The sequence below is a fragment of the Botrytis cinerea genome, chromosome 5, assembly GCF_000143535.2.
Source record: "Botrytis cinerea B05.10 chromosome 5, complete sequence".
Taxonomy (NCBI): Eukaryota; Fungi; Ascomycota; class Leotiomycetes; order Helotiales; family Sclerotiniaceae; genus Botrytis; species Botrytis cinerea.
The window spans coordinates 2,892,654-2,920,642 of record NC_037314.1 but is presented as its reverse complement, the minus strand read 5'-3'; the positions used below and the strand labels follow the sequence as shown (position 1 = coordinate 2,920,642).

Here is a 27,989-nt window from a genome sequence, read left to right as displayed (position 1 = left end):
ATCTGACCATGTATCGCCCATTAAATCACACTATCGTCGGATGTAGGATCTATGACCAAGATATAGACTATCGAGTTGGACCTAATTTGCAAGAACGAGATGCTCTTCAAAAGATCAATGTAAAATATAAGGTTGAAATAAGGACGTCTCCGTACTATACAAGTAGAATTTAATCTGAATGGCTTAGGAATACACGTTAGATCTATTTGGGTTTATAAATATCACCGAATTGTTTCTTTCATGTAAAGTTTCCAACTTCAATTCTAGCTTCGTTAATTTCGCCAATGATGATTCCCCCCCAAATCTCAAACAATGTCAACACATTAAAGCCAATTGGCCTAAGTACAGTAAAATTCAAAAGGTCTCATATTCAGTAATCATGGATTCTCATAATACTAGACTATATCAATGTTCCTGATAGTGCAGAACGTTGAGAACCAGGCTGGATATGAAGGTGTGAGAACTGCATTGCAATTGGTAGTGAAGCTGGAAGTCAGAAAAAGGATATGAGTTTAGAACCTGAATAGTGGGCCTGAAGAATATTCAACTGAGCAATGAATTAGGTAGAAAATGTGCCAATGAAAGATACTAAATAACAATTGGGTATTTGCTTTGCAAAATCACAAACCACACGTGAGCCTGCCGCTTATTGATTTAAATACATCAAATTTCAAAGGGTCACTTGTCTTTAAAATTATTGCGCACCCAATGTTTGTAGTGCGGCCCTTAACTCCTTTACTGCCGTTTCAGCATCCTCAAAATTCAACGCTGAAATTGCCCATCTTGCATGTTTTTGTGCTTTGGCAATTGCCTCATCGTCTGTATTCAATTGACCGCGGGATTGTGTGACTGGTGGGACTATTGGTGCTGTAAAAGTATCTGACGGGGGAGGTTCAGATTGATAAATCTGGTTGGTAGGTGGAGCATGTACATTTCCTTGGCCCAATGGTGGAGGCTGACGATAAAAGTCTTGAGGTGCTGTGTCTGACGGTTGTTCTCCAGGTAAAGTTGGGGGTGGAAACGATTGAAAATCCGGAGAAGGTCTCATTCCGGGAGAAATTCCAGGTGCTGCAAGACTAGATGTATCCGGTAAACCAAGATCGAATGTAGTATCTGGGGCAGGAGCTGTTGGTAAAGTCGAATCTCGAGGTTCTGATGTAAAAGTTGGAACTTCTGGAAAATATCCTCCTCCTATAGATCCATTCCTATCTTTCGGGGATGGCTCGAGAGGGGATACATTATCGTCTTGGACTGCGGTATATGGAAACCCATCTCGAGGATATGGTTCAAATGGAGCCGATTTATTGGTTGGAGATCCATGAGCTGAAACTTGCTCAGAGGGGTGCAGAGACCGATCTATTGATGACTGCCTTGCTAATTTCGCTTCCAATTGATCTTGCTCGTCGATGACATCTTCCACAGAAGCTTGCCTTGCTTTCTGTTCCCCTAACAATTGTACCTCAGGATCATTTGGATCTAATGGTGGTAGCTCATCCTTGGGAACTGGTTGTGGTTTAGGATTGGATTCATTAGGGTCTTTTCCTTCCTTCAATGCTTTCACGATACGAACTGCATTCCATTTTGCATATTTGATCTTAGCCTGAGTTTCGGCATCCGGTGGTGACCAGATATTCAATAGTTCCAGGAAGGTTGCTGCGGCTTGAAAAGTTTCCGCAGTTTGTCTAGAGATCATCAGCCAAGGTGCAGAAGAATAGAATTATTGGGATCGTACTTTGTCACTTTATTTACTTCCACGGCTCGATCTGCCCTTGAAAAGATTTCCATGCCAAACTGTTCGCAATATGCTTGGCCTGCAGTATCATCCATAATTGCATCGTTATCTGGATTCTCTGATTTTATCTGCCTTGATTTAACTATAGTCCGATTCGCATACAGTGGGTTTTCATACCCTCTCAAGTTTTTCCATCAAAGTAGTCGTATATTGTAGCGTCTCTGCATCTCCAGTATGTAGACCCTTCGAAAGGATCTGATTGACGATCCAGTATTCACCTGCGGGGATGGCAATGTTAGAGTTTGGTTTGTGCGGTAAGACTTTGACACGTACACCAATATGATATGACCGGCTTCGCCTTTTCGAGTTGTGCCGCCTTGATGATAAATCGAGTTAAGTCTGCGGTCTTCAACTTTGGGGGGATTTGCGACGCCATTGTTGAATATGGTTGCCCAGTTGAAGATTGGTGGCCCGGTGAGTGTAAGCAAGGTGGGATATGATTAGAGACGAATGAGAAAGCTTGCGCTGCACATATGATTTGCAGTTGAGCTGAGAGCGACAGCGAGGTTGAGTGTAAGAATTTGCCCCGGGTTCTCTGTGTGAATGGTATGATGAGAATGCACGGCGATGCGATGCGATGCTAGGACGGTAAATCCAGCCTTGCCATGGAATACCTATGGTAACCCCGCCTCTCACCAATTGAATTCTGCCGTTTCACCGCTCCACGGACAACACTAAAATAGCAGTACAGACAGCCTAGCGTGCCTAGTGCGTATTTTACCCCGGATTCCATTCAGTAACGATACCTCATCCAAATTCTTCCACCTCGTGTCGTAATACACATCTTGCGACTGTGGCCTTTTCGCGTCCATAAATACACCACTTCCATATACTTCCAGTCTTCTTTTCTTCTTACATGTATTGACAAAAAATTCAATAGCTCCTACAGCTACAGGTAGTAATTACAATTTACAATTATTTAAAATGGTCAATACTGGAGTCATTTCAACTGCAGCTGCAGCTTTGCTGTGTGCTTTGCCCGCAGTTCATGCTGGACTGTACCCAAAGAGTTCAGCTGTTTTGTCAATTAATGGAAAGGACTATGATCGCTTGATCGCTCAATCGAACCATACTTCCGTAAGCATTCACCTCATCCTCATCCTCAAGCATTCTATCGGCACATCCGTCATTAACTTTCTCCTGTGCAGATTGTCGAATTCTATGCTCCATGGTGTGGACATTGCAAGAACCTTCAACCAGCTTACGAAAAAGCCGCCAAGAATCTTGCTGGTCTCGCAAAAGTAGCAGCCGTCGATTGCGATGAGGAATCAAATAAAGCTTTCTGCGGAGGATTTGGTGTTCAAGGTTTCCCTACCCTCAAAATCGTTAAACCTGGAAGCAAACCCGGAAAGCCAATCGTTGAAGATTACAATGGACCACGCACTGCAAAAGGAATTGTCGATGCAGTAGTCGATAAAATCCCAAATCTTGTAAAGAGAGTTACAGACAAAGATTTGGAGAGTTTCTTGGCCGATGCGAAAGACACTGCGAAAGCAATTCTATTTACCGACAAAGGGAAGACAAGCGCAACATTGAAAGCTATTGCCATTGATTTCAAGGGCAGTATCAACGTGGCACAGATCAGAAACACAGAGAAAGCTTCCATTGAGTTATTTGGCATCACCAAATTTCCTACACTTATTTTGTTACCTGGTGGTGAAGCAGCTGAAGGAATTGTGTATGATGGAGAATTAAAGAAGGATGGCATGGTCAAATTTCTTACACAAGCTGCCGAACCTAATCCAGATCCACCAGCAGCAAAGGCTAAAGCTTCCAAATCCAAAACAAACAAAAAGTCTTCCGCAAAAGCAAAGGAGTCTTTCGAAGCAGCATCGGCATCTCACGCCAAATCCGAAAAGCCTGTCACCCAAACAGATGAAACATTAGAAAATCAACCAACTGAATCACCATCACCAGAAGTCGAAACAGAGAAACCAATTGTCCTTCCACCAGCGCCTGCAATTCCTATCCTGACTTCCGAAACCGACCTCAAAAAGAATTGTCTTGGTCCTAAGACCGCTACATGCATTCTGGCACTTCTTCCAGATGCCTCAAACGAAATTACAGGCTTAGCTTCTACATCATTAGCCGAAGTTTCCCACAAACATCATTTACACCAACGAAATTTATTTCCATTTTATATACTTCAAGCCGAAAACCCTGGGTTCTCGCAAGTCAAAGAAGCTTTAGGTTTGAAAGGTGATATTGAAATCATCGCTCTCAATGGACGAAGAAACTGGTATCGAGCTCTCCCTAGCAAGGGCGACTCTCTGATTTCTGAAGATGTGACAATCGAGGCAATTGAAAATTGGGTTGACGCTATCAGACTGGGCGAAGGCGAAAAGAAGAAGATTCCTGAGGGACTCATTCCTGAGGAGGTTGAGGAAACTGTTGTGGAAGAAGCAGCTCCAGAACCAGAAACGAAAGCTGCAAATGAGCCTGAGATCATCATTGAGGAGCTTCCGGAAGATTGGGAACTACCAACTCCAGAGCCCGAAATCAAACATGGAGAACTTTAAGTAGGTCTGTGTCAAGAAATTTTGAAGTTTTTGAGAGAAAGTTGGATTTGTGAGTTTTCCTGGAGTAGAAGCATGCAGATTTCACTCGCAGTTTACATAGTAATAGTAACAAATATTCCATCATTCATTTTGTGAACATATGAGACACGCGCCGAACTTCTGACAATCATCACATGGTTCCCTTGATGTAATGTTATTCCATTCCTGCCATCCTATCCCATTACCGTTATGACGCCATAAAAACACCAGGGTATCATCTATTGATGCTGTTCTTCCCTCGTATGCTTCCCTCGTATGATATACATATCTAGCCCTACTAAGCCATTGCACCACTCAATATTTTCTTCCCCCTAGTCCTAATTACTCCATCTAGAATCTCTCTGACCTGTTTACACCCATCCACTCCTACAGCCAACATGCCCTCCAATCTGCCGGCTTGTACCCTTGTCTCCATTACCAATGCCACAACTCCATCACCATCGCCTTCTCCAGCTGTCGCCACCGTGAGGAATGGTAATTCTTGCTCCTCGCCCAAATTTAAGTCCAACAATGGGTCTGCTTTTTCATCATTACTCGAGTATGAAGATGTAGAACCAGCTGTACAAGCGCAAATATAAGAAGGCATTGGGATACCAGCATCGATTAAAGCAAGAGTTGAGGCATTAATAAGAGCAGAAAGAAGTGAGCCATCTAATGACAAGATGTGAAGGGAAATGAGGATTGTCGAATGAGAAGTCAAAGTGGTGAGGAGATGAGGAGTAAAGGTTGTGGATAAGGTGTTTGAAAGTTCTTGTATACGTCTGCAATGGACCTGATTAGTTTCCATTCCACACGAACTAGTATAGTATAGATCCCCAGTATGTAGCGGACAAAGCAACCGAAGGAGACTTACTTATCGTTCCTACCATACTTCTTCCTATCCACGCCTGCAAAGCCTGCAAAACTGATTTCCACTCTGACTTCAGCTTTTTCCCCAGCATTGTTACTTCCACCACCACCAATCGATCGTAATTTTGAGGGATCGCAAGGACCGGTCACTGTGCAGAGTACTTGGGTATTGCCCATTGAAAGATACGAAGATCCATCGGATGATGGTTGGGTTGAAATTTGTGCTGTAAGGCGGCGAAGTTCATTCCATCTGCGACCATCAAGACGAAGGAGAGCAAGGGAGTATGTTGAAGTGTCGAGGGGCATGATTGTGCTTTTGAGGAGGGCGTCAAAGAAAGTACGTAATGGGATGTGCGCGGACACAAACTGGCGAAGTGCAAGAATTTGCTGCAGACCGGAGACTATGCGAATGGTATTCTGCTGAAACGGGACAGTTATAAGAGACAATGATGGGAACAATACAAGTCTTTCTTCAAGCTTCCAAATCGTGAAGCTCAAAAAGCTTTGGTAACAAAATATTTTTGTTGATCTTAGGCATCGTAGATTAGATAAGATTAGATGCCAGGTTATTAGTCAGCTCAACATCTATCAGATGCCCTTCTCATTCTCAATATATCTAATCAAAAGGGAGAGACTTTTCTCTCGTCAGTCACGAAAGAAAACGGGAGTTGAGCCCCTATCATGATCAGTACGAAACCACCCATTCTAATATCGCTATGTCTATAGTATAAGCTGTCCTACCTGGTTTCAGTCTTTTCCGTTCACAGCAATCAGTCTTTTCGTGTGTTCGCATCCTCATATTTTGTGACTCCAAGTGAATGCTCAAACACTCGGCCTACTTGACTTGCCTCACGCGTTCCTTTATTTGCTTTACAGAACGTTGCATCGTTCTCGCTTTTTGGAAACCTTTCTTTGCACGGCTTTTATGATTACATTTTTGTACCCCAATCTCACAAAGCTTGAGCTTTAACACCCTCGTATTTGTTTCGGGGTCGAGATCCTTCAGTGAGATATGTGTAACGCAAGCGCGCATGCCACATCTTTCCAACATACCTTTTAATATCGATGCAATACTTTTAGATTTAGAGATTCTTTGGTAGAAGTTCCCTTCCCACTTCCTGCAAACTCAATACTTCAATCTTTTTTACTGAATGATTTCAGATATCTTTCTATAATCCTACCCCAATGGACACTTACAAACAAACTTTTTCGAATAGTGGTTTATGCTCGAACACTTCCGTTGAGACTCAACCAGGTCTTGAGGTGGGATATGCTCCTTCACAGCAAACAGGGCAATGAACATCAAAGGAAACCCACTCTGGAATACAGGGTAAAAAGAGTACAATATTAGAGCGTAGACAAATTGCGGGGTTGTCAGTTGAAACATTTTGGGCTTTGGTCGTCTTGCTGTGTCTCGTTGTCGTGGGTGGAATAGGTGGAGGTGTAGTAGCTGGAATCGCGGCACAAAGGAATAATTGCAAAAGGTAACTTGAGCCTATGAGACATCAATGGATAGCTTTTAATCCGATATCTTAGCACAGGTGTCGACACAACTTTGGGAGTAGATGGTTCTGCCGCTGGGGCATGCTCGACAATAGCAAGCGTCATATATTCCACGAGCATCATAAACTCGATAGCACCTTCAAGCACAAGCTCAGGATTGTTTATGGATAATTCAAATATAGCTTCACCATCTACAACATCATCCCTGCCATCTACTCCATCAGTGTCTACTGCACCAATTTCCCATTGCTCCGATGAATTTTCCACCTTCAATGATTCTCTTGTTCAGCCGCTCTCTTCAGAGGGTTCAGCTATCAATCTATCAGGAACGGCTCAGACTTTTCGCGTCGCCTGTTACACGAACTATCCGTCTGGCGCTCAATATGGAAATCCAGGTATCCATGACATCATGAAGATATATATGCCAGATCTAAACCAGTGCATAATGGCCTGCGCAGAGTATAACGCGGGTTACTCGACAAATCTGCAAGGTGGGATCGACGTAGGAGGAGGGTTATGTAGGGCGGTCAGTATGGTAATAAAGAATGGGGAGTATTGTTATTTGAAGAATGGAACTGGTGTCAACAATACAGCTAATAGTGGGGGCAATGAAGTCCGAAAGGATAGTGCTATCTTGCAATAATTAAGAAGTCATATGCACGAGGTAATTCAAATAGAAGCACCGAAATTTTAATAAAATATCTTCATTATCATTATCTCAGATCGAGTTTCATAACACCACGTTCATCCAGTGGGTCTTTCATGTCCGTAAACCATGCCATCATACATCCCAATTACTCCAAAGCAAAACATCTATCTGTACTATCTGCATTGTTGCCCCACCAATTTGGCATGGTAACGACCTTTCCTGCGCCAAAGAACAAGAAAATCAATAACATGTTTAAATTGAATCCTGCATCGAAAGCAGCGGCAAGGATATAATTATATCGTGCCCACAGCTCATATCTATATCTATACGCCCAGTAGGCGACAATGAAACCACCAATAATGGAAGAAGTATATCCAGTAGAGATGTTTCCATAGAATGTAGAAAGACCGGAGAAGAAAATAGTGGTATTGAAGAGATGAAATTTAGCTTTGGGGAAGCGACGATGGAGAGCATAGATGATGCCTGGAAGTATTGCCCCAACAAGAAACCCGTATGGAAGAGGTTTGAAAATAGGCAACTGGAAGAGGCGTAAAGGTCCGATGAGAACGTATTGTGTACTAGTAGTCAAGGTAGTAGCGAGACCTTGTCCAGTCCATTGATGTGTTGGATCCGTTACAGCACCGCTCAAATAATCCGCCTTTGTACTGAGTACCCATTTTACGACGCCGTAATTGATTGGAATACCAATAAAACAACCGAAGACTTGGGCGAAGAAGGTGTCTCGAGGAGGGATATGCATGTAGTGACCGATTTTTTGATCTTGAAGCATAAGTTGTGCACGATACCATGCATCACCAGCGAGGGATGAGTAAACCGATGCACCCGAAGGATTTTTGTGTCCGTCGACCGCGTTAACCATCAGACCATACAAGAGTTCGTTGAAGGTACCGATCGGAAGTTGGAAATTGGATAGGGCATATAGCCAGCCAAGTGGGACAACAACCACAACACCTGTAAGAACAGCAATGAAATATGTCCATAGAGGAATAAAAAGATTGCCGGTGCCCAAAATTACCATCATAACGACAAATGTGATGAGGAAGAGGATCAATGACCACCACCATGGAACTTCTTTATAAGAACGTTGGAGAACATTCAATTGATCGCCATATTGGTGATTGATGGTCTCGCCCTCGACTTTATTTTTACGGCGGGCGTTCAATTTCTTAAGTGTGTCTCTGATTTGTGTATATCCGAAGAAAAAAATCCAACTAATGCCGGAAGTGTATGCTGCATAATCGAAAAACATATTCCAAAGTTGTTGGGTACCAACGTAGATTGGCCCATACTCTTCGTAAGCAGTCTCATTGAGTGTGGCTTGAGGTGTGATGAGGTGGGTGGTAGGATAAGAAGTTCCATTTTCTGATAATTTGTTAGCAACTGTCAGACATACCATTCTGGGACATGTGACATACCCATGAAGAGACGATTAGACATCAATTCAAGCTTCCAACTACCTAGACTTCCCCATTTTGCGGCTGGAAGTAGTATCCAACAGTTGACTACGAAAGCCAGGAAGATGATGACTTGAGTCCACCATGGAGTTACAAACAAGCTGTTGGAGTTACTCAAACTAGCAATACTTGACCAATCAAGTGTTAGATTTAAGAAACCCATTCCTCCCAAACCTGAGCCCATGAAATTCGCAACCTTGTTCTTTGGAGCAACCCAACAGAGGAATGCCAAAGAACCAAGCATTGGAAACACAAACTCTGGGAGGAATTGCCATAAAGTGATTCCTGCAAGAACTCCAAAGAATACTCTCATCTGTTTCTTTGAAACACGGGATGGATGCTGTCTTTGCTTCTTTTGAGTTTCGAACAGAGCAGTCTGACAGAGTCTATTGAAATTCGAAGTTAGCGATAATCATTCCCTAATTTTCTCGCCATGCCCAGCTGTAAAAAAACAAGAACTTACGCTTGATACCATGGGTATACAGGATCATAGAGCAAAAATTGTCTAGCAATGGCTGCAAAAGAATACCCAATGTACACTACAGACCACATAAAGAATATCGCAACTGCTGGGTGAATAGTAATTCCAAAGTAGAGCTCAGCGATAGAAATTGGGGCGTAGGCCAGGTTGTAAGTGGCACCAGATGCTGCGGAAATGGTAACCAATACATGTTCCTTTGTTCCCCACGGACCCGGATTCAGACTAAAGCTTCCTCCAAATGGTAACCAGATGGTCTTAGCTGGAAGGACCTTTGCCAGCCAAACACCAACATAATTGGAACAAATTTGAACGAAGAAGACCGAGTATGGAGCGGATGTCGTACGGAAATGGCTCATTTGCGATAAGAAAGCTCCTGGTGCGACGAATATCAGAGTTAGAAGGAAATAGCGGAACGTGATTGTAGGTTCGGTAGGATCATCCTCGAGACTGACAATTCGGCGAACTTGCCATGGGATATCTTTAAGTAATGGATCATCATCACCAAACCTTCCTGATTCTGGTGTCGCCTTTTCGATATCGAGAGGTGAGCTTTCGACGATGGGTGAGGACTCTTTAACATTCGTTTCGGGATTGATTTTCTCAGTTGGAATACCATTTTCCTCAATAGATTTACTGATTTCGTCGGTGCCAGTAACACTTGATGCTGCCCCATCATTTTCGTGATCGACAGATGCGGGGGTGACGTTGCCCTCCGGCTGCCGAGGAAAGAGGCGGCTTTTCAAAGATGAAAACCCCATTTCTCCAAGACTGAATGTTGAATTAAGAGAATACCAAGAGATGTGAAGTGAAAATGAGGCATGGCAAAAGTTACAAGACCTAGTTTATACGCAAGAGAAGTCTCATACCGCCACTAAGCGTGTTCGATGCGGAAAAAATTGATCCATCGGTATTGCACCATTTGCCATTCTTATCGCATACTAATTATTAGATTACAAAACGAATATCATTTCGATTTGTGGAACTAGCCGTGCTAACGTCCCTTAGGACACCCATGAATAGCCCACAGCGGTGGAAATTTAACGGGACATAGAATTCTTAGAAAGTGATCGAGCTCACCAAACTGGTAGGGATTTTAGATCTCAAGATTTAAGATTCTGGTGTTGAGATTTGACCATTGTGGGTATAAGATGAATAAAGTATGGATAGATCATGAAGAGTAAACGATCTTATTTGCTCGTTTAATGTTGAACACAGATGAAGGGGCTTAAGAATACATTTCACTGGTGTCCCATCATTTTAAGCTTAATTGAATTCTCCAATAAACCAACAGAAACATGTCAAACTATTATTCATATATCGGAGAAAAGATTCCTATTTAGATGATTGAAAACTCACAACACCATTTTTCACAATGACGTGCTTTCCAAAACTCCACAATCATTGAAAATTTTCGATAGAATAGAAAAATGGTGATGAATAATTAAAGAGAGCATAGTCCATACGTAAGAAGTGAACAAATTGGAAACTGTGGGAAAGTATATCAGGAGTGCAAACATCGACAATGGGAAGTCTTCGGGGTTTGATAGCAAGACAACGATTGTCTGACCGTTAGTGATGGAATGATATTGGTGGCAAGAACGTGTAAGACCGACTGATTGAATGCAGGCGGCCGGAACTCGGTATTTGCACGGGGGGTGAAATCGAATACCCAACATTCATGAGAAAATCCAATGATATCAAAAGGTTAGGCAGGCCCTGAGGGAATTTAGCAAAATTCAGGATATAGTACTCGTATAGACATACTGTACTCATACTTACATCGGCTGCCAGCACCTACATCTGAACACGTTCGAATGATATTTAGAAGAAAGTTTCAACTAACTCAAAGGGAAATGAACCATGTTCGTATTGGAAACATACAGTTGGCGGCAGTACAAACTAAAGTAACGTTACAGTATGAGGAAGAAAGTTCAAGGTATCTTAACAATGTTTTCTCATTGAACAGAATGCGTAGACAGGCAAGGCAGCAACATCCGCATTCAGCATTTTATACTTGACTTTGAAAGGTGCAATTGCAAGGAATCATTAGATGATTAGATCTAACTTCCTATTCTGCCAACAATACGAATTGTAGGTAGTTCGTGAGGAAGATGATCTTCATTGTCAGTGTCAAGTCTGGTGCCGGTTTCCCATAAATCCCAGGATATAATGCATCAACGTTGATGTGAAATAACAAGAATAATAGAATCTATCAAGACAAGATAATCTCACAATTCGATATTTATATTGATTACAGCGTTGTAAGATATTGCCTTGTCAGATTATCTCCCCATTACTCTCGACCAAATAAAATACAAGCCTTTCCGTGCATCCGAAAGGAACGGCAGAGGCTTACTTGGCTCTAAACAACCCTATAAACATTCCGGGTCTAGTGCTCGCACGCCACAACTTAATTTGAACGTATACATTCATTTAGCTTGAACGACTCACTATTATCCCATGTCGAATACTTGTGAGATTTTAAATGCGATGTTCATTTAGTGAGGGAGGTGTGTTTTCAAGCATTCCTCAGCATTTTTCTTGTATGTAGCATTCATGATGGACTGTTCCGGGCTAGAATACCAATATACGCCGTCATTTCTTTCTTTCTTTCTAATAGAAATTATTTTTATCTGATGTCATGTTGCATTTGAGAACAAAAGCCCATCTAAAGTATAATAAAACAATCATCGCCATTTCATTAAATCTCATATCATAGTATATACAGTTTCCAGAAAAGAAATCTCGAAGTATATACAATTTCCAAAACGTTTTTTCATCACACCAGGATCCTATGCTGGAAGGGTGTTGTTTGGTAGAGTTCCAAATCCACTCGGGAATATGTAAGTCCCACTGGCAACATCCTTTGCAATTGTTGCATTTGGCTTGGTATAAGTCTTGATATTGAAACCAAATGAACTGCCCACAGTCACATCGATCAATCCACTGACGATATTTCCGAACAAAACACTTCCGGCAGTATTCAAATGTGTGAAGTCCGTTGGCTTCAAGTTGTACGTCGCAGCATTAGTCGCCCCGATAGCATCTACATAGTCTGTGGATGCGCGGTTAAGATCTATGTACAAAGATCCGATCGACTTAGCAACGGCTATGGTAGCATTAGCTTGGACGGCCAGACTTTCGCTAGCAAGACCTGAACTATTGAAGCTTCGGCGGGTAAGGGAAGTGACGAGGATCTAAGTACCCAGGTTAGTTGACTTTGTTGTATATTGAGATTGCTGAAAGCACCCCGTTGCCTAATTTTCTGGTCGCCAATGGATAAACCCTTCGTGTTCTCGACACCAACACAATGGAGGACTCAGAACCTGTGAAAGAGAATTGACTTACTGGAGTTCCACCAGCGGCTTTTACGTCCTCCGCCATGTTCTTCAAATTGTCCATGTACTCCGCAACCGAAATGTTTGCCGTTGCCTTTTGATCGTTGTGACCGAACTAATTCACGCGTCAATACCATCTCATCACTTGTCCCTCTCCACTGCTTGCCAATACTTACTTGAATTGTAACAAAAGTTGTATAGTCTGCCTTGTACTTTGCTACCGATGCCAATACTTTTGCCCAATCGCCACCATTCACGAAGCTTACAGTCGTTGCACCATTGTGTCCATAATTGATACCTCCAGCGCCATTGCGAAGGGTAGCGATGAAACCATCACCCCATCCACCACCTGTTAAAGCTGCATTCTGAACGGCCGTTGTTGAATCACCGGCAAGTATAAACGCTGGTGGGTTTGCGCTGGAGATAGGAGATGCGAATAATGTGGTAGCCAGACCGGCCAAAAGGAGTCCAAGATTTCGAACCATCTTGAGAGTGTTGGAAAGTACGGGTTAATAGACCAACTATCGAGATCACGAAGTATATCAACTGTTTAGCAACTGCTTCAATGGGCTTCAGGAGAGTAGATTCAAGCAGCTACTTATAGATCTCAAAATCAGGAACTTGGAGCGGTATGAAGTACCATGAGATAATAAGCCACCGTATATTCCTAATATCCGGCTCATTATCGGAAAATGTTTTCGGTGAAATTCCAACCGTTATCTACCTACGTGTATTTCCAAGACATGTAATGGATGTACTTGGCAGGTACTTGACCGAAGGCATTCATAATTCTTCCGGCGCGTTTTACCGCTTCGGCGATCTCCAGCAAACCCCGCATTGCCGCGTGACCCCACTTGACTTGTTGTGAACGTGGTGTGGGCAAAACTTGATTCGTTCAGGCGTCCTGAAAGATGGATCCAATGCTTTATTAAACTTTTACTTTACACCTGCGTATATTGGTGTAAATTGTATACAACAGATGGTCAGATTAGATAATCAAGGGGGGATCATGAGCCCTGATACTGACAGGTTTTGCGTCCATGGCCAGCATGGCTAAAATTCTAGCATGCCCCTCAAAACAAAACCAGTCTCATCCTCCGTCGAAGTCAACTCTCTACTTCCCCCTCTGCGAATTGATTTCCATCTACACCTCGGGTTCGGGTTTGAATGTCGCTTATCCTATCCTTTGCTTCCTTCTAACCCAAACCTCCCTCTCTTCATTCTCCGCTCCAGGAATTGGCCGCAATTGCACTTCCCAGACTTTTAACTTATAACTTCCTCGGTCGCCTTTTCCGTGGATCAGATCAAAAGACCAGTCGTGTTTTGGACATTGTATCCCTACGCTCAACCGTATGCCGAAATCCTCAATGTCAAACGGCGTGCCTCGTGAAAGTGGGAAAGAGGAATGCGGACAGCTCTACCAACTATTCAGCAGTAGTTCAACTTTTCCCGTCGAAAAATACTCTCGGTTTTCTGATCGAACGCAAGAACAAGACAGCTAACTTACGTGGTCAATGGCATGAAATTTGCCTTGGTATTGAAACACTATGACTTGCTCCTTGAGTCCGGCCGCCACAGCATCATCAAGCTCGACTTCAACTGCTTGAGCACTATTGGTAACAGGCACATGGAAAACCTTGCAGCCAGGTGCGAAAGAACCTTTGCATGGTAAGCGATCGGATAGGACAGTATCTCCGGAAGCCGTGATATTCGGAAAGGAAGATGTAGGGCCAGCCAGGAACCAAGCGTCGCCAGATCGAGAAGTACCGACAAAAGCGTTAAAGAATGACATGGCTATAGTGGTAGTTGTCTGTCATGAAAACTACTATGAATCTCTCCACTGTGGTGCCTTTTCTCCTGGCTTTGAAAATTCAAGCAGAGACTGTTATTCTGCAGCTTTTACTTAAAAGCTTGCTATCCGTTGCTACCCAAGTCTCTAATAATCTGGCTCCTCTAAACAACCCTCCACAACGCTCACTCTATTTAGCAATAACGATGAAACGATAAACGATTCTCCTGAACGGTTTGGATTGAAGATGCTGGAAAAACCTTGATAGTTCTTATCGTAAAATTGCGCCACATTGGGACTGGTGAACATATCTTCAGATTAGGTAATCCCTCAGCCACATGCCACCAGCACCTATTTGGCCGTTTCTGTCGCTCCAAATATCTCTTCCGCTAAAAGTTTCCAGCAAAGTCGACAACTCCTGAACTACTCCGAAGTAGGTGGTCTAGACAGCTACTTATATTGCTTTGTCGCTTCTTAGTGCTCCCAGCTCACATTTAAGACACATTCATGAGGGCCCCCGGAACCCCTTGTACACATGTTTGCCTTATTCGGCAGCTGCTCGTTTGTGTGTATATACCTCCTTGCCTTGGTTTTTATACTGGTTTATCCCATCTGTCAATCTGCTTAGCGTACGTCACTGTCCATTCTCATATCTGAATGAAGGGTGTCGGCAGCTATCACTGGCGTTCAAATATTCTCATGCTTGCTGCAACTCAACTTTAATTCATCAATGTCATACGATCTATACTCCACCCTGAGAAATGAGTCTCATTCTTACCTTTTTGAGCGGCTCGTTCCGATCGCGCATCCCCAAAACTGAAACATATGTCAAAAGAACGATGGTCATGTCACTAAAAGGATATGAAGATGGAGCGGCTCCTCACGTGCCCAAGGGTGATCTTCTTCAGCTACAACGGAAATGGCATCCTTGTCTAGTTGGTTAATCCCTATTCTTCGGATGCTTTGGCGGTATGAATAAGCAACATCAATACGAATACCATTCTGTTGCATTTTGGATCTCTCATCATCTTAAGTAGGCCTGGGATTCATTTCGACTAGTAAAGAAGTGCGTGACCTCGTGTATGAGGTAGTCGAGTAGGCAGACCTCCCACCAGCTGTAGTACAAAAAAGTAAAGACATATCATCTCGTGCTTTTCCTGCGATATTCTCATGTTGTTCCTGGCGTAATGGATGTCAAAATGCATGCGAGGTACTATAAACCTCTTATAGTTTTCCGGCAGTTGCAAGACTCTCATGCCAAATCAAGGGACTTTTGCATTGGGAAAGTCATTTATATTGATTCGTCTACTCCGGCTCGCCTGGACATGGAAGCATCACGATTTGTGAGCAATGAGCGGGACGAACAGATGCTGAAACTCTCCCTAGTAGTGATTATCCATACTGGGGAACTTCGATGCTCATCATCGTTCCAGCATCTTGGCATCTTGGAGAAGTTTGATCCCTCGATGCACCGTCAAAACGCTTATATTTTTGGTATCTTTGATCTGACAGGTTGTGGTTCCCCGGAGGGATCGCTCTTAGATCTATGCCATCCATGTCAATGCTAACACTTCATAATTCCACGAGTCGATTCATTTCATTCATCAAAGATTTTACTGAACATTACGCGGCTCTTCGCATCCCCTTTCCTTTGTCGCGAATTGATTGCCAAACCGAATCAATCTGATAAAATATGAAGGTTGACATGATTAGATGAGTAGTCTCGATCTCAACATCTTGTAGCTGGAAAATAGAAGATGTTCATTGACTCTTCCATTGATTCTCCCACATCTTTAGAAGAATTTGATCTCGAAATTCATTGCCTCCTTTTCCATGGCAAAGTTAGCCAAGGGAACATTAATTATTCGAACGCAGGGGTAGCACCGGGTTCCGGAGAATGTTTTTGTTATTCGATATCACACTCGCCGGTATTAATCCGATATCTATCACATTGTAAGTTCGTATAGTTCTACGTTGTGCAAATTATAAGGCGGTATGGATTAAAATGGTCAAATAAACTTCAGGGTCTTAAGGCTGCTTTTGAACAGGCGGTGCGGCATCAAGAGAGCCGGTTATAGTTAGACAACTGTCCAATCTTAATCCGCATTTAATCTAAGGTTACTGCTCTGATCTGATCTTACTCAAACCACTTTTTCCCACAAAGTTCTATGGATTTCGAAAATCCAAGGTCAATCAATCTTGTCGTCTCACTCTGAGACCAGTGCTACCTCTGCAAAGTACGGAGTATGGACACGTTCATGTGGACGCCCATGTGGATACCTCAACGCTCAGCGGCTTGAGAGCGGGTCAAATTTAGTGGGTTGCCCTGCTTTACTAGAAATACACAGAGACCCACATATAGACCTTACACAGCTACATTAAGGTGCTGGGTACATTCAAACTTCTTTCCTTTCCAATCCTGAGCAATGCGTATGGAACGAGGGGAGTCAGCAAGAAGGAATATTGTTCTGGAATACGGAGATACATATAGAATGATTGCGCCTGATGAAAATAGCGGATCCTTCACTTCCTTTTATATCAAAACAAGGACCAACGTTATCATTAAGGAATAACCATCTGTGCTCTATCCCCATACAATATCGAAGAATACCCGCAAGATGTCAGGAAACAGAGCGTCGGGGAGCATATTATCGGTGCCGGGGCTGCGCAAAAGTATAAACAAATGGAAACGCAAGAAATCTTCTCCCATTCTTGACGATCGTTCTGATCTTGTAATCATTCCAATGAGTCGCTAGGCTGGTCACTCTTTTATCTCTTATGAATTTCTTTAACCATTGCTTCACCTTTCTTTGCACATTTTAACTTGCCGAGATGGTGACAGAAGCTCCCGACAAGCAAGATGAAATTCTGATCATTACATTGCTATTCTCTGGGATTGCGTGTGTGGCGGTTGCTTTACGATGCTATGTTCGAACTAGGTTGTTGAAGGCATTTGGTGTTGATGATGCCATTGCAGTTGTCTCTTTGGTAATGCTCATCACGTAGGGCCAGGAATGATATATACTGACATCGCATAGTTTCTTCTATGCGCTGGGGTTATCTTTACTATATTGGGAGTTAATTCAGGGTTTGGGCAACACAATGATACTATGACAATGGAGCAGTACCTGCGCGGATTGAAAGTATGCTTCTCAATACCAAGTCATGGCTTGAAATTTTCTGACATTTTTATTTAGTGGTGGTGTTATTCGGAAATTATTTACCCTCCTACTATAGCTATTATCAAGATATCAATCGCTCTTTACCTCGTCCGCATCGCCGTGAAGCCAGTTCATATATACGCCATTTATATCTCAATGGCAATCTTTCTCTTGTACACCGCGGCTTTTTTCGCCTTTCTATTACTTCAATGTAGACCGATATCATTCTACTGGAGGCGATTCGGAGGAGCAATCGACGGGCATTGTTTACACCCCTCCACGATAGCAGGCATGGCATATGGACATGGAGTCGTGAACGTCATGGCAGACTTGACTCTGGGGATAATTCCGGCGTTTATCGTGGCAGATCTTCAAATCACAACCAGAACAAAAGTCGCGGTCGCAATGACTTTAGCATTAGGTTCCATGTAAGCGACGTTGTTAATTTGCCAATCCGATAGAGGTTGCCTCAAAAGATACTGACGGATTATCAGTGCTAGCATATGTACCCTCACAAGAATCGCATACATTAACGATCTTTTGCATACCGACGATTATCTTTATTCAATAGCGTATGTTTCCCCTTACACATCACTTTCCATTTCCAGTACCAACTTCACATATTAACCCTATATCAGTGATGTCATCATTCTCTCAATTGTCGAGGCAGCAGTCGGACTTATAGCCTCTTGCTTAGCGACACTCAAGCCTCTCATCCGCTCATTCCTCGACTGGTCTGAGAAATCCATCGGATCATCCGGAGGCCTCCACACGCGCATGGTGGGCGGCATGAACCGAAGACGAACAAGAATGTACGACACGGAACTAAATCTAAGGCCCGATCTCGCCATCGTCGGGTTCACGACGACAGTAATATCAAGTAACGGACGAGAATCACCACCTCTACATTCGAGTATCAGTCAGACTATGGATGTCAAGGGCGACTTGTGGCTTAGTCCGAGTTCTCATGAAAGTCAAAAGTCACATAGAAGGTTGGAAAGTGGGAATGGGGATGAGGCCGCGGTGCCGGCTTGTCAAATAAAGTAGAAGTTAATGGACGTGTATGATACCACTTTCTCACATGAGAAATTTCATTTTATGGAACTTGAAATCCCGAAAGTTTGAGATTTGTTCTTCGGACTCGCTGTAAGGGCTTCCCATGACCCGGACTGGCGGAATTGATGTGATAATTTAATGTTTAAAACCAATTTTAATTCGCAACAAGTTTGCGGTTTGTGACTTGGATTTCTCAATCGAGCTCAGCAGCTTGCAACCTCTGACTGCTGATAGGCCCCCAGGGACATTCACCAACAAAGTTTAATCCCTTAGGGTACATAAAAAGTCTAACAGACTAGAAGCCTTATAGTCGGAAATATAATCAAGGTACGCCCAAATCATGACAAAACAGGCCTGTTAAACATTTAATTCCCTCCATTCATTCTTTCGGCTATGTATCGATACTAGAATTACATCTCACAGAGTCAATACAATATCCGAAATCCGCCAATGGCTGCTCTCTAGCTCCTACCATATGCGCATCCCAACTTCTTACTTCCAACCCCGATTCCAGATCTTTGCAACCCCGATATCTCCTTACAATCAGTGATCTATATCATGCCTCTCGGTGTTCTCGCTGATCTCATTTGCCCCAGTATATTTGCTACTTTCCTGCTCAAGGCAGGAACTAGCATAAAAAAAGCACCAACGCTGCACATGCAAAACTAATCAATATAACCATCTGATCACTAACATCTTTCAGTTCTATATTTCCGTCTTGACTAGTGTCGATTGCTCCAGATCCAGGCACTGAAGTTGTACTGGTCATTGATCTGCTTATGGTCGTGACCGAGATTGTTTTTACAATCGAACGCGTGTTTTGGGTGGAGGAATGAATAGCAATGGTGGATATGGCCGAACTAGTAAATCCAGGTATACTGGCTGGTGATGGGGAACTAATTGAAGTCGAAGGAGCCAAGCCCACATCAGACGATGTTATAGAGTGCGAGATGGCCATAGATGAAACCTGCCCCCCCATTGTCCAAACATCTCCTACACTTTCACAGATACCATTGAAAATATCAACTGACGAGACTAACCCTGCAATCCCACTTTCACTTTGCGCAAATTGTGAACAAGTCTCCATAGCATTATCGAAGGACTTTGGGATCCAGGATGTGACACTCGCGTAACACAGGCATGAAGCCTGCTGAGAAGAACCCAAAGTCATAAACCCTGGAACCAGGCCAGCACAAAATTGTATTAGAGATAACGCAGTATAGCAAGCTGGTATCACACTACGGATTGTCGTGGTTGGAATTAATGATTCAAAAGTCGTAATGGGAGAGATGGTAGCAGGTCTCATTGTCGTCATTATATTTCCAATATTACCGCAAAACCCCTCCAAGTTTACAAATGCCGGGTATGCGCTTGGCACGGCTGTGCTTGCAAAATCGGCGCAGGTTTGCACCGCTTTGTCGAATATCGTCGGAATCCATTTTGAAGAATCATAACACAGACATTGTGCTTGGGCTGATGGGACAAGAGAGGTAAAGCCGGGACTAATCGATTCGCATTTGAATAGTGTAGAGCTAACCAAGGCACACCCGGGGTTCTGTTGAAGAACTGAAGCTGGTGCAGTTGTGGCGAGATCATTTCGCGGTCGCATGGAGTTGACTTGGTAGGGACTAAGCAGTAGAGAAGGTAAGAGGGGTAACTTGAGTTTCATTGGGGTAAAGTCTCTACGGTCGTAAGCCGTTCAAAGTCGTGGTTTGGCGGAGATACAAAAACGAGACGCTGATTTGTCAAGGGAAGGTGGCACATTCAGTCGTTTCTCGAACCCAATTTGACGCCGTGTAGAGGGAAAGTTGATTCTTCAAGAAGATGACATTAAAAAAGTTGCCCAAAGAGAGGATAAATCACCTTGAGATGTTGTTCTTGTGAACTGCTGTAAGTGAATCTCGAAGGACAGCTCTTTCCTTTTCAAAAACAGCATGCTTGTCATATACCATTCAAGAAGTCGCGATTGGCAATATTCACCTGGCCGTTCCTACTTGAGAAGGGCCTCTCATATTGACATCACTTCCATGTTGGCTAGCTTGAGTGGAAATAACACAAAATGATAGGCAGTGGTATTTGATGTTCAAACCGTAAGTTTGATAGAATTATATTCATATTCATATGATCTTGTGATATCACTAACAATCAATATTCATAGCAGTCGTCTCCCTGCTTCCCGAATCCCGCTTATCGTTTAATACTTCGTCCCACGTCTTCAAGAAGAAAATGAATATGTACATACACAATACCATGAACCATAACCCCCAATCCAGGCCGACCTTGGGACTTTCCAAGTCTCCTACCTCATCACCTAATGCGACGCCGAGTCCATGCCATAAAGTATAACTTGCGCCTAAAATCAGAGATATTTTCCCGTTCGAATAAGATGCACCTTTGTCATCTCTTCCTCATTTTTCATGTTCAAGTAACTTCTTCCCCTGCAAACTTGACCATTTCCATATCCAACCATCCACATTACTCAGTCCTATAGAACTTTCTGTATAACAGATGCAAGAATAGATTGACATTTAATCTCATCGCACCCTCAAACATATCCATATACTGATGGTTTGCGAATTGTGCAGCAAGAAGTGAGTCCATAGGAACTTGAGCCATTGCACCAGTAATGACAATACTGCCTTTGCTACCCTCAATAGAGAATACACCAACTTGATCACATGAAATTGTAAGATTGATCTTATCCCATTCACGTTCGGGGTATCCTTTCCAAGCGACCAATACACCTTTATCCGACAAGGTTCGAGCCGAGTATTTGAAAGAGCCGAATTTGTATGTACGGCCAGTACGCTCGAGTTCCTTTTCGTGGTTGTATTGTTTAGAGAAAGGCATAAGGAAACGTTTTTTCCTGTTTAATCAAATATTAGCATCGTGTCAACAACACACAAGGCAGATCTCATACCCTTTTTTCTGCAAAGTCATCATAGCTTGTTCAATATAATTATCGTAACTCTTTCTCTGTGACTCAAGCCAATCCGCCTTCTCGCCCAAATTTCCTAATGTCATCTTAACACCTTCCAATTCTCTTTGTCTCTGAACACGACGTCTGCTTTTGGTGCGAATGTCAACAGCAATAGCATTTAGAATGTCCTGGTAGAAATTTTGTCTCGAGATTCTACCAAGCTGCTCAAGTCTCATGATGTTCTCCAAAGCAGTCCTCTTCAGTTCCCAATATGACATGGATTTTATGTCTGTCAAAGTATTGGCATCAGAATACGCTCCACGAGTCTTACTGTCTGCCGAAAATTCCTCTCGCAGTAAATCATGCCACTTTTGGTCATCCTCCGGTGTTATCGGTCTCACCAAAATTTCCATGAGGTTTGGACCGGATTGAACTCGAATGATGTACAAAATACATCGCTTGGTCTCCATAAATAGTGCTTTTACTTCAGCTTCGGGGTCGTCCATGTCGTGAAGCTTGGGATTCAAGGTCATTTGGATTTCGCCAGAGGAGCCACCCAACATCTCAGACTCATTGTTCTTGGCACTGCCGAGCTCTTGAATAATTTCCCGAAGGACATCATCGCGGTTTGGACAGATTTGTGGAAGATCTTCGCAGATGAGGTTGTGTATTGCGAAAATATCGGCCATCTTGATATAAAGTGTAGGTTTCGTACGAGCATAGAGATCATTGAACTCGTCAATATCGAAAGTATTTTCCGCATCAGGCACCGAGATAATGTTGGAAAAGATTTCAGTGATTCTGGTAATGGCGTCAGTGACGTAGGCATTCAATGGTTGCAAGAACATATTCTCGCCACCAAACAACCGCCCAGATGAGATCTGCCCAAGGACTTTGGCAACTTCGCCTAGATTGCGCTTTTGCAGTGGGGTGAGCTGCCTTTCCACTACACCCATAGACTCTGGAGTAGTCAAAGCTGGGTATAGGTAAAATTTGAAGAACCAATTACCAACAACCTGTAGGAGAATTAGTTGTGGTTCTCGAGGAAATTGCTGGCAAAGTCCTTCAAAGATTTGCTGGCATATAAAGCGAACACCATAAGGCATTCTGTGCAAAAGGCTTTCTAAAGCAAGCATGAAAAGATCTGAAATTTCTCTCAAGTCTCGTAAATGATCAATAAACATGTCTCGAGTTTCTGGATCCTTGATTGCTTGATCTCGAGGAATCTCCAATGCTCTTTGACTTGGTCTACCTGTTCGGAGCTCTTCATTGTTGATAGCTGAGCGATAGATTTGCATTGGATCACTCTCAAGGTCCAGTGCGGGATCCTCGATGATATTTTCCGTGATGAGAGGACCTAGTAGATCACGAAGGAATTTTCTATCTCGAGGGGACCGGGTGTAATTAGCGAGGAGTTTTGTCCAAAAGAAATTACCGCGGAGTAAGTCTTGCATCGAGGCGAAGTGCTCGATTTCTACTCTAGCAGAGCGAGCAATTAATTTGAGCAAGTAGTACTCCTCACGGCGCTTTTGCGCATATCCAAACAAACCCATCATTAAGGTCTCGATGCGTTTGCAGTCCTTTTCAGCAGTACCCTGTTCTCGAATTATTTGGAACAGCCGGGCAAGATACTGAGGTTGAGTTTGTAAGTTGAAAAAGAGTTGTTGATATAACTCAAGCTTATTCCTTGAATTCTTGTTAAGAGCTTTCAGATCAAATTGATTCCCTGAAGCCATGGAATTGTTGACGAGGATGTTTCCCGAGTTCCCGCCAAAATTTCGCTGATGCTTGACAACTTCATCCAATGTAATCTTATTCTTCACCAAAAGGGCAATCTTAATATCCAATTGATCGATGTATTGCTCTGCCAATTCATTCTGACGAACTTGCTGTACAACAGTCTTTCGCATGCGTTCGAACTCAATTTCCTCATTGAAATCGAAATCACTATCATTGAGAAGATGGACGAAGTTCTTGACAGTATTGACTGGGGGGTTCTTTCCAGTTGTCAAGCTCTTGTAAGCCTCGCCCTGTAAACGCCCACGAACAAAACTTTGTATCTTCACAACCTTTTCCATATTCTCCTTGAAGAAACGCTGCTTCTCTACATATGCCGCTCGGACTAAAGAAGCTTTAGCTGCTGATTGCATTGCAACGATGAAATCTTCCTCGGCTTCCAATTCTCCCAACACCCCTTCGATATCGTTACGAAGTAGTACAGCACGTGACAAGGCCTGAAGGTGTATGATTTCTTCTTCATTCGCCTGAAGATCATCCAAGATCATTTCCGTTTTCTGTCTGACCATACCAGCTCTTATCATAGATTGCAGGTCTGTGATTGCCGAGTACTCTGTGACAAGAATGTCATAATCATCCTCAATTGAGCGTCGAACAAGCATAGCACGAATTAAGCTTTGAAGTTCTACTATTGATGATTCGTCTTCTTCTAAACCTGACAAAGTCTCTGTGACATCGCGGCGAACTGCGCCAGCACGAAGAAAGGCTTGGAGATTTGATATGCTTTCAGAATGACTCTTCAAAGCTTGTTGTGTATCAAATACTTCGAGTCTAAGAGCACCCGCCCTGGTAATTGCTTGAAGCTTCTCCCAGATGGGTGTACAAGCATGCAATGCTTCCTGCTGTTGAGAGATCTGATTTCTTGTTAGCAAGGCCCTCGCAAACCCTTGAATCGCTGTAATTGAAGGTTCTTCGCGATAAAGATCTTCTTGGTCTTCTGCAATGTTTTTTCTGAGAATCATTCCTCTCATTGCAGCCTGCAGATTTAAGACTGGAGTTGACACAGCTTTGGATGATGTTTCTGTTTCTTGAGCTACCAACTTCTTTCTCACAAGCATTCCCCTCATTGCTGCTTGCAGATCTGAAACCGAGGCTGATACGGTAAAAGAGTTCATCTCTTCTTGTTGTACCGAAATCTTCTGTCTCAAGATCATGCCCCTCACTGCAGACTGCAGATCTGAAACTTGGGTTGATACAGTGAGAGAGTTCATCTCTTCTTGTTGTGCCGAAATCTTCTGTCGCACAATCATGCCCCTCATTGCAGATTGCAGATCTGACACTGGGGTTGACACAGTAAGAGATGACATGTCTTCTTCTTGCTCCATCATTTTCTTTCTCACAAGCATACCCCTGACCGCAGCTTGCAGATTCAGTACTGGGGCCGACACATGTATAGATTCGGTTTCCTTCTGCTGAGCCACCAAAACTTTCCGAGCAAGAAATCCACGAATGCTTGACTGAAAATCTTTGACAACAAATTCTGACTGCTGCAAAGCGGATCGCATCATGCATACCTCTTCTCGGACCTGTTGTCCAACCTTCTTGGCCCTGAATAAGCTTTGAATCTTCTGTACATCTACTTCGCGGCTTTTCCAAAATTTCTCTTGGCTCGATTGGTTCTTTCGTACTAAAAATCCACGTGCATGACTTTGTAGGGTCACCGCGAAACGTTTCATATTCAAACGATACTCCACGATTTGTCGAGTAAAGTCCCCACGAATCATCGATTGAAGCTCAATGAGCCAGTCTTCGGTGTCCCAAAGTCCTTGCATTGTCCTTCCTAGATGCATTCGCATACAAGCTCCCCGTATTTGTGCCTGTAGCTCTACGACTATAGCTTCGTTCTCACCAAGCTCTCGATCGATTCGCTCGTCCTCGGTTTCCACTGGCTCAGGCTCAGGCTCTGGTTCTGGAACTCCAAAATCCGCTCCCATATTCCCAAAACTCGGCATGCTGACTCCAGCTTTATCCAATCCTTTCTGCATTTCTTCCAATTCATGATCTTCAAATTCCAGTTGACCAACGAGATTGCCAATTCGAAAGTCCACAATTCCCTTCCTGAATAGCAGCCAACTCAGAGCGTGTATACAATAAATGACTTTAGGAATATTTTTCTTCTCGTATAAATCGATAAGTTCGAATCGAAAAAGCTCGGGGAGTTGTACTTCATCCAGAAATCGGAAGAACTGAGCGATATTGTCCCAATGCCGAGCTTGCAGTTTGGGATTCCTAAATATCCGTATGCGCTGCTCCGGGTTGATAGCCTCCACCACCTCCGCTAATGTGACCCCGTCTCTCAAGGTCTGTTCAAGTTGTACAGTTGGAGGAATTTCTCGCTTCAAAATATCTTCAATCCATTCCTTCGCTTCTCCAATATGACAAAGATACTCATAAGCCTGTAGAAATTGTCTCTGTTTGTCCATCCAATTTCTACCTTCCCAGCCATAGCCACCGATAGATTTATTCAAGGTGCCATTTTTGTCCTTCGAAATCGCGCTGCGCTGCAGTCTACGTCTTCCCTGCAAGCCTGCTACCTCTTGTTCCGGTGACGTAATGGTAAAATCGTCGGGAGTGGCGGATTGCGCGAACTTTGAGAGGGTTCGAAGTTGACTTGTCGAGGATCGTTCGAAACTTTGTAGCTCGGGTCTCGTGAGAGGTGAATGCGTGTGCAGTGGGCCAAGCTTTGAAAGAGCTCCTGCTCCAACACTGATTGAATCGGAACGACTCAACAACATGGAATTGGGGCGAACCATAGGCGGACGGCGTGTCGGACTGCGAGTCGGACTTGTTGCGGGGCTTACGGGCGATTGGGCAGGAGACTCAAATAATGTTAATTTGGATACATCTATACTCTTCCCGCGATTGTGGTTTTTAATAGATGCCTTCTGCACGTCTACGCTTTGTGTTCGTGAATGTGGCTGGAAATTACTTCTGATCACATCAATGCTCTTTCCGCGATTGTGCTGGGCTGGGGTTTTGTCTCTTTCCGGTGGACTTTGACCTGGAGGTTGAGGGAGTGGCCGCAAAGATTTTCTGGCATTCCTGTATGCACTATCCGGACTCGATTCCATGCTTCCTTTCCCGTTGCGATTTTCTGAAGAACTGTACATTCCGGCGGCTTCACTCAAACCTCTCCTACGACTTCCGTACTCACTCGATGTCGTTGAAGACAGTATGCTTGTGCCACTTGATTCATAAATGCTAGATGAATTTGAATAGCCACTCGATGCTGTTGATGCGTTCGAAGGTGCCCTCTTTGTCGTATTCGAATTGCCCGTTATCACAGGGTCGGTTTGTGTTTGGCGTAACAAATGACGGTACGACATTACGGCAATCGGACGAGAAGTATTGATTTAAGGCGCACCGAACGGCGAAGGAAAAGTAGGCGCAGAAGGTTCTCCAAATCGCCGATCATTCACTAAATATCTTCAAGAGTATGTCGCATGCGGTATCCGAGTTGCCTCGTAGGCTGCGCGGAGTTTCTTTCGAGGTGTGCAGGTAAGAGAGATAATCGTGGTGGGTATACGCAGTGCAGTGATGGTGAAGTTCCGTTCCCCCTCCAATATTTATTGTTTTACACCCGTCTCAGACAATGGCGTCCGGCGCAGCGGATGGCAACTAAAGAACGGTTGGTATCGACTTCTTTTTCACTTACGAAGGACGTATGAATACGTGTGGGTATCCAAATGTCCAAAATGGTGTGTCGTAATCCAAGGTAATCCCTATAGCTCGCTATTACAAGAAAAATTGAAGGTGGAGGAATGTGGAATGCGAAAGGTCGTTTCTCTCAGGCCATCAGCATCCCATATTAAGATTATTTCAACAGACAAGCAAGCTGCAAGAAGTGATAGCAGAAGTGAGAGAAGTGATATTTCGGTAGGGTATACGAAGGAGTATTGTTGTTGTTGTTTATGTTGATGTGTGGAGCGACGGGTTTGTGGTCGTTGGGTATATGTGGTATCGTTATCGAACTGATAGAAGAAGCGGAAGGGATGATGGATGCAAGGTGTAATTGATCTGATAGGACGACGGTGGAATCAATGATACAAATGCCCAGCCCAAAGTCTTGCGTTCGGCGATATTTAGACTGGGAAGGCGGGATCAAAGGAGGGATGAAGGTGGTTTCGATTCGATGTTTAGATGGATCTAGAAGAGTAAAGAGCGGAGAGCGAAGAGTGAAGAGCGAAGAGCAAAGAGCGAAGAGGAGTGAAGGTTGAAAATGATGAGGGAGGGAAGTGAAGTGAGGGGCTGGGGCTGGGGAAAAAAGACGTGAATTTCCATTTGTTGATGCGTGGGTGGGAGTGGGAGTGGAAGTGGAAGTGGAAGTGGAACACTTCGTAAGTAACTTCCTGCGTCCTTGTACAGTGCCGGGAGTGGGTATTGTTCACATCATCATCATTCATCAGGCACCGCACAATCCATCATCCACCGAGCCAGCCATTTCATGCCTCACTGTTGAAATAGGGTTTTTTGCGGCCACAAATTGCTGCTTCTGGATCAAACGCAGGGTTAATTTTTGTTTACATGCAATTCTTGCTGCTGCACGGTTCGGCTCGGTTGCTCCAGCAAAAGAGGTTGAGTGGCTGAGGGCGCTTGACAACACAGAGAAGAGTGTCTCAGC

The 27,989-nt window shown here is 43.6% G+C and overlaps 10 protein-coding genes across 10 annotated transcripts; 3 read left to right on the top strand and 7 right to left on the bottom strand.

Annotated features, from left to right (window-relative positions):
* Nucleotides 1-76: 76 nt before the first annotated feature.
* Nucleotides 77-2,422, bottom strand: BCIN_05g08380 (hypothetical protein). Its single transcript, XM_024693253.1, has 4 exons — nucleotides 2,066-2,422; nucleotides 1,910-2,010; nucleotides 1,733-1,860; nucleotides 77-1,682 (listed from the first exon to the last, which is right to left on the bottom strand). Exons 1-4 carry the CDS (start codon nucleotides 2,166-2,168, stop codon nucleotides 695-697), a joined length of 1,320 nt encoding a protein of 439 aa, XP_024549039.1. The 5' UTR covers nucleotides 2,169-2,422; the 3' UTR covers nucleotides 77-694.
* A 94-nt stretch (nucleotides 2,423-2,516) lies between these two features.
* Nucleotides 2,517-4,431, top strand: BCIN_05g08370 (hypothetical protein). Its single transcript, XM_001548348.2, has 2 exons — nucleotides 2,517-2,869; nucleotides 2,941-4,431. Exons 1-2 carry the CDS (start codon nucleotides 2,717-2,719, stop codon nucleotides 4,309-4,311), a joined length of 1,524 nt encoding a protein of 507 aa, XP_001548398.1. The 5' UTR covers nucleotides 2,517-2,716; the 3' UTR covers nucleotides 4,312-4,431.
* Bcski6 lies at nucleotides 4,432-5,711 on the bottom strand. Its single transcript, XM_001548349.2, has 2 exons — nucleotides 5,204-5,711; nucleotides 4,432-5,111 (listed from the first exon to the last, which is right to left on the bottom strand). The coding sequence occupies exons 1-2, from the start codon at nucleotides 5,503-5,505 to the stop codon at nucleotides 4,628-4,630; spliced, it is 786 nt and encodes a 261-aa protein (XP_001548399.1). The 5' UTR covers nucleotides 5,506-5,711; the 3' UTR covers nucleotides 4,432-4,627.
* A 476-nt stretch (nucleotides 5,712-6,187) lies between these two features.
* Nucleotides 6,188-7,384, top strand: BCIN_05g08350 (hypothetical protein). The gene is made up of 3 exons (XM_024693252.1): nucleotides 6,188-6,295; nucleotides 6,361-6,683; nucleotides 6,736-7,384. Exon 3 carries the CDS (start codon nucleotides 6,866-6,868, stop codon nucleotides 7,343-7,345), a length of 480 nt encoding a protein of 159 aa, XP_024549038.1. The 5' UTR covers nucleotides 6,188-6,295; nucleotides 6,361-6,683; nucleotides 6,736-6,865; the 3' UTR covers nucleotides 7,346-7,384.
* A 9-nt stretch (nucleotides 7,385-7,393) lies between these two features.
* BCIN_05g08340 (hypothetical protein) lies at nucleotides 7,394-10,504 on the bottom strand. The gene is made up of 3 exons (XM_001548352.2): nucleotides 9,290-10,504; nucleotides 8,788-9,212; nucleotides 7,394-8,734 (listed from the first exon to the last, which is right to left on the bottom strand). Exons 1-3 carry the CDS (start codon nucleotides 10,063-10,065, stop codon nucleotides 7,497-7,499), a joined length of 2,439 nt encoding a protein of 812 aa, XP_001548402.1. The 5' UTR covers nucleotides 10,066-10,504; the 3' UTR covers nucleotides 7,394-7,496.
* Nucleotides 10,505-11,793: 1,289 nt separating this feature from the next.
* On the bottom strand, nucleotides 11,794-13,254 carry BCIN_05g08330 (hypothetical protein). The gene is made up of 3 exons (XM_001548353.2): nucleotides 12,822-13,254; nucleotides 12,656-12,760; nucleotides 11,794-12,504 (listed from the first exon to the last, which is right to left on the bottom strand). The coding sequence occupies exons 1-3, from the start codon at nucleotides 13,128-13,130 to the stop codon at nucleotides 12,100-12,102; spliced, it is 819 nt and encodes a 272-aa protein (XP_001548403.1). The 5' UTR covers nucleotides 13,131-13,254; the 3' UTR covers nucleotides 11,794-12,099.
* Nucleotides 13,255-13,428: 174 nt separating this feature from the next.
* On the bottom strand, nucleotides 13,429-14,821 carry BCIN_05g08320 (hypothetical protein). Its single transcript, XM_001548354.2, has 2 exons — nucleotides 14,153-14,821; nucleotides 13,429-14,062 (listed from the first exon to the last, which is right to left on the bottom strand). Exons 1-2 carry the CDS (start codon nucleotides 14,435-14,437, stop codon nucleotides 13,820-13,822), a joined length of 528 nt encoding a protein of 175 aa, XP_001548404.1. The 5' UTR covers nucleotides 14,438-14,821; the 3' UTR covers nucleotides 13,429-13,819.
* Nucleotides 14,822-16,816: 1,995 nt separating this feature from the next.
* BCIN_05g08310 (hypothetical protein) lies at nucleotides 16,817-18,796 on the top strand. Its single transcript, XM_024693251.1, has 5 exons — nucleotides 16,817-17,422; nucleotides 17,473-17,577; nucleotides 17,632-18,023; nucleotides 18,090-18,167; nucleotides 18,234-18,796. The coding sequence occupies exons 1-5, from the start codon at nucleotides 17,267-17,269 to the stop codon at nucleotides 18,640-18,642; spliced, it is 1,140 nt and encodes a 379-aa protein (XP_024549037.1). The 5' UTR covers nucleotides 16,817-17,266; the 3' UTR covers nucleotides 18,643-18,796.
* Nucleotides 18,797-18,992: 196 nt separating this feature from the next.
* BCIN_05g08300 (hypothetical protein) lies at nucleotides 18,993-20,537 on the bottom strand. Its single transcript, XM_024693250.1, has one exon. The coding sequence runs from the start codon at nucleotides 20,318-20,320 to the stop codon at nucleotides 19,280-19,282; it is 1,041 nt and encodes a 346-aa protein (XP_024549036.1). The 5' UTR covers nucleotides 20,321-20,537; the 3' UTR covers nucleotides 18,993-19,279.
* A 184-nt stretch (nucleotides 20,538-20,721) lies between these two features.
* BCIN_05g08290 (hypothetical protein) lies at nucleotides 20,722-27,989 on the bottom strand. Its single transcript, XM_024693249.1, has 2 exons — nucleotides 21,572-27,989; nucleotides 20,722-21,517 (listed from the first exon to the last, which is right to left on the bottom strand). The coding sequence occupies exons 1-2, from the start codon at nucleotides 26,692-26,694 to the stop codon at nucleotides 21,127-21,129; spliced, it is 5,514 nt and encodes a 1,837-aa protein (XP_024549035.1). The 5' UTR covers nucleotides 26,695-27,989; the 3' UTR covers nucleotides 20,722-21,126.

Bases quoted from the DNA above. Each gene is read 5' to 3' on its own strand.
- BCIN_05g08380 (XM_024693253.1), bottom strand. From the start codon at position 2,168: ATGGCGTCGCAAATCCCCCCAAAGTTGAAGACCGCAGACTTAACTCGA. The intron at 2,011-2,065 runs GTACGTGTCAAA...CCATCCCCGCAG, and splicing joins GCCGGTCATATCATATTGGT to GTGAATACTGGATCGTCAAT. The intron at 1,683-1,732 runs GTACGATCCCAA...GATGATCTCTAG, and splicing joins GAAGTAAATAAAGTGACAAA to ACAAACTGCGGAAACTTTTC.
- BCIN_05g08370 (XM_001548348.2), top strand. From the start codon at position 2,717: ATGGTCAATACTGGAGTCATTTCAACTGCAGCTGCAGCTTTGCTGTGT. The intron at 2,870-2,940 runs GTAAGCATTCAC...TCTCCTGTGCAG, and splicing joins CTCAATCGAACCATACTTCC to ATTGTCGAATTCTATGCTCC.
- Bcski6 (XM_001548349.2), bottom strand. From the start codon at position 5,505: ATGCCCCTCGACACTTCAACATACTCCCTTGCTCTCCTTCGTCTTGAT. The intron at 5,112-5,203 runs GTAAGTCTCCTT...GGTCCATTGCAG, and splicing joins AAGTATGGTAGGAACGATAA to ACGTATACAAGAACTTTCAA.
- BCIN_05g08350 (XM_024693252.1), top strand. From the start codon at position 6,866: ATGGATAATTCAAATATAGCTTCACCATCTACAACATCATCCCTGCCA.
- BCIN_05g08340 (XM_001548352.2), bottom strand. From the start codon at position 10,065: ATGGGGTTTTCATCTTTGAAAAGCCGCCTCTTTCCTCGGCAGCCGGAG. The intron at 9,213-9,289 runs GTAAGTTCTTGT...GAATTTCAATAG, and splicing joins GTATACCCATGGTATCAAGC to ACTCTGTCAGACTGCTCTGT. The intron at 8,735-8,787 runs GTATGTCACATG...ACAAATTATCAG, and splicing joins GTCTAATCGTCTCTTCATGG to AAAATGGAACTTCTTATCCT.
- BCIN_05g08330 (XM_001548353.2), bottom strand. From the start codon at position 13,130: ATGGTTCGAAATCTTGGACTCCTTTTGGCCGGTCTGGCTACCACATTA. The intron at 12,761-12,821 runs GTAAGTATTGGC...CGCGTGAATTAG, and splicing joins CAACTTTTGTTACAATTCAA to TTCGGTCACAACGATCAAAA. The intron at 12,505-12,655 runs GTAAGTCAATTC...CTGGGTACTTAG, and splicing joins AAGCCGCTGGTGGAACTCCA to ATCCTCGTCACTTCCCTTAC.
- BCIN_05g08320 (XM_001548354.2), bottom strand. From the start codon at position 14,437: ATGTCATTCTTTAACGCTTTTGTCGGTACTTCTCGATCTGGCGACGCT. The intron at 14,063-14,152 runs GTAAGTTAGCTG...AATAGTTGGTAG, and splicing joins AATTTCATGCCATTGACCAC to AGCTGTCCGCATTCCTCTTT.
- BCIN_05g08310 (XM_024693251.1), top strand. From the start codon at position 17,267: ATGGTGACAGAAGCTCCCGACAAGCAAGATGAAATTCTGATCATTACA. The intron at 17,578-17,631 runs GTATGCTTCTCA...ATTTTTATTTAG, and splicing joins AGTACCTGCGCGGATTGAAA to TGGTGGTGTTATTCGGAAAT. The intron at 18,168-18,233 runs GTATGTTTCCCC...ACCCTATATCAG, and splicing joins GATTATCTTTATTCAATAGC to TGATGTCATCATTCTCTCAA.
- BCIN_05g08300 (XM_024693250.1), bottom strand. From the start codon at position 20,320: ATGAAACTCAAGTTACCCCTCTTACCTTCTCTACTGCTTAGTCCCTAC.
- BCIN_05g08290 (XM_024693249.1), bottom strand. From the start codon at position 26,694: ATGTCGTACCGTCATTTGTTACGCCAAACACAAACCGACCCTGTGATA. The intron at 21,518-21,571 runs GTATGAGATCTG...TTGATTAAACAG, and splicing joins ATGACTTTGCAGAAAAAAGG to GAAAAAACGTTTCCTTATGC.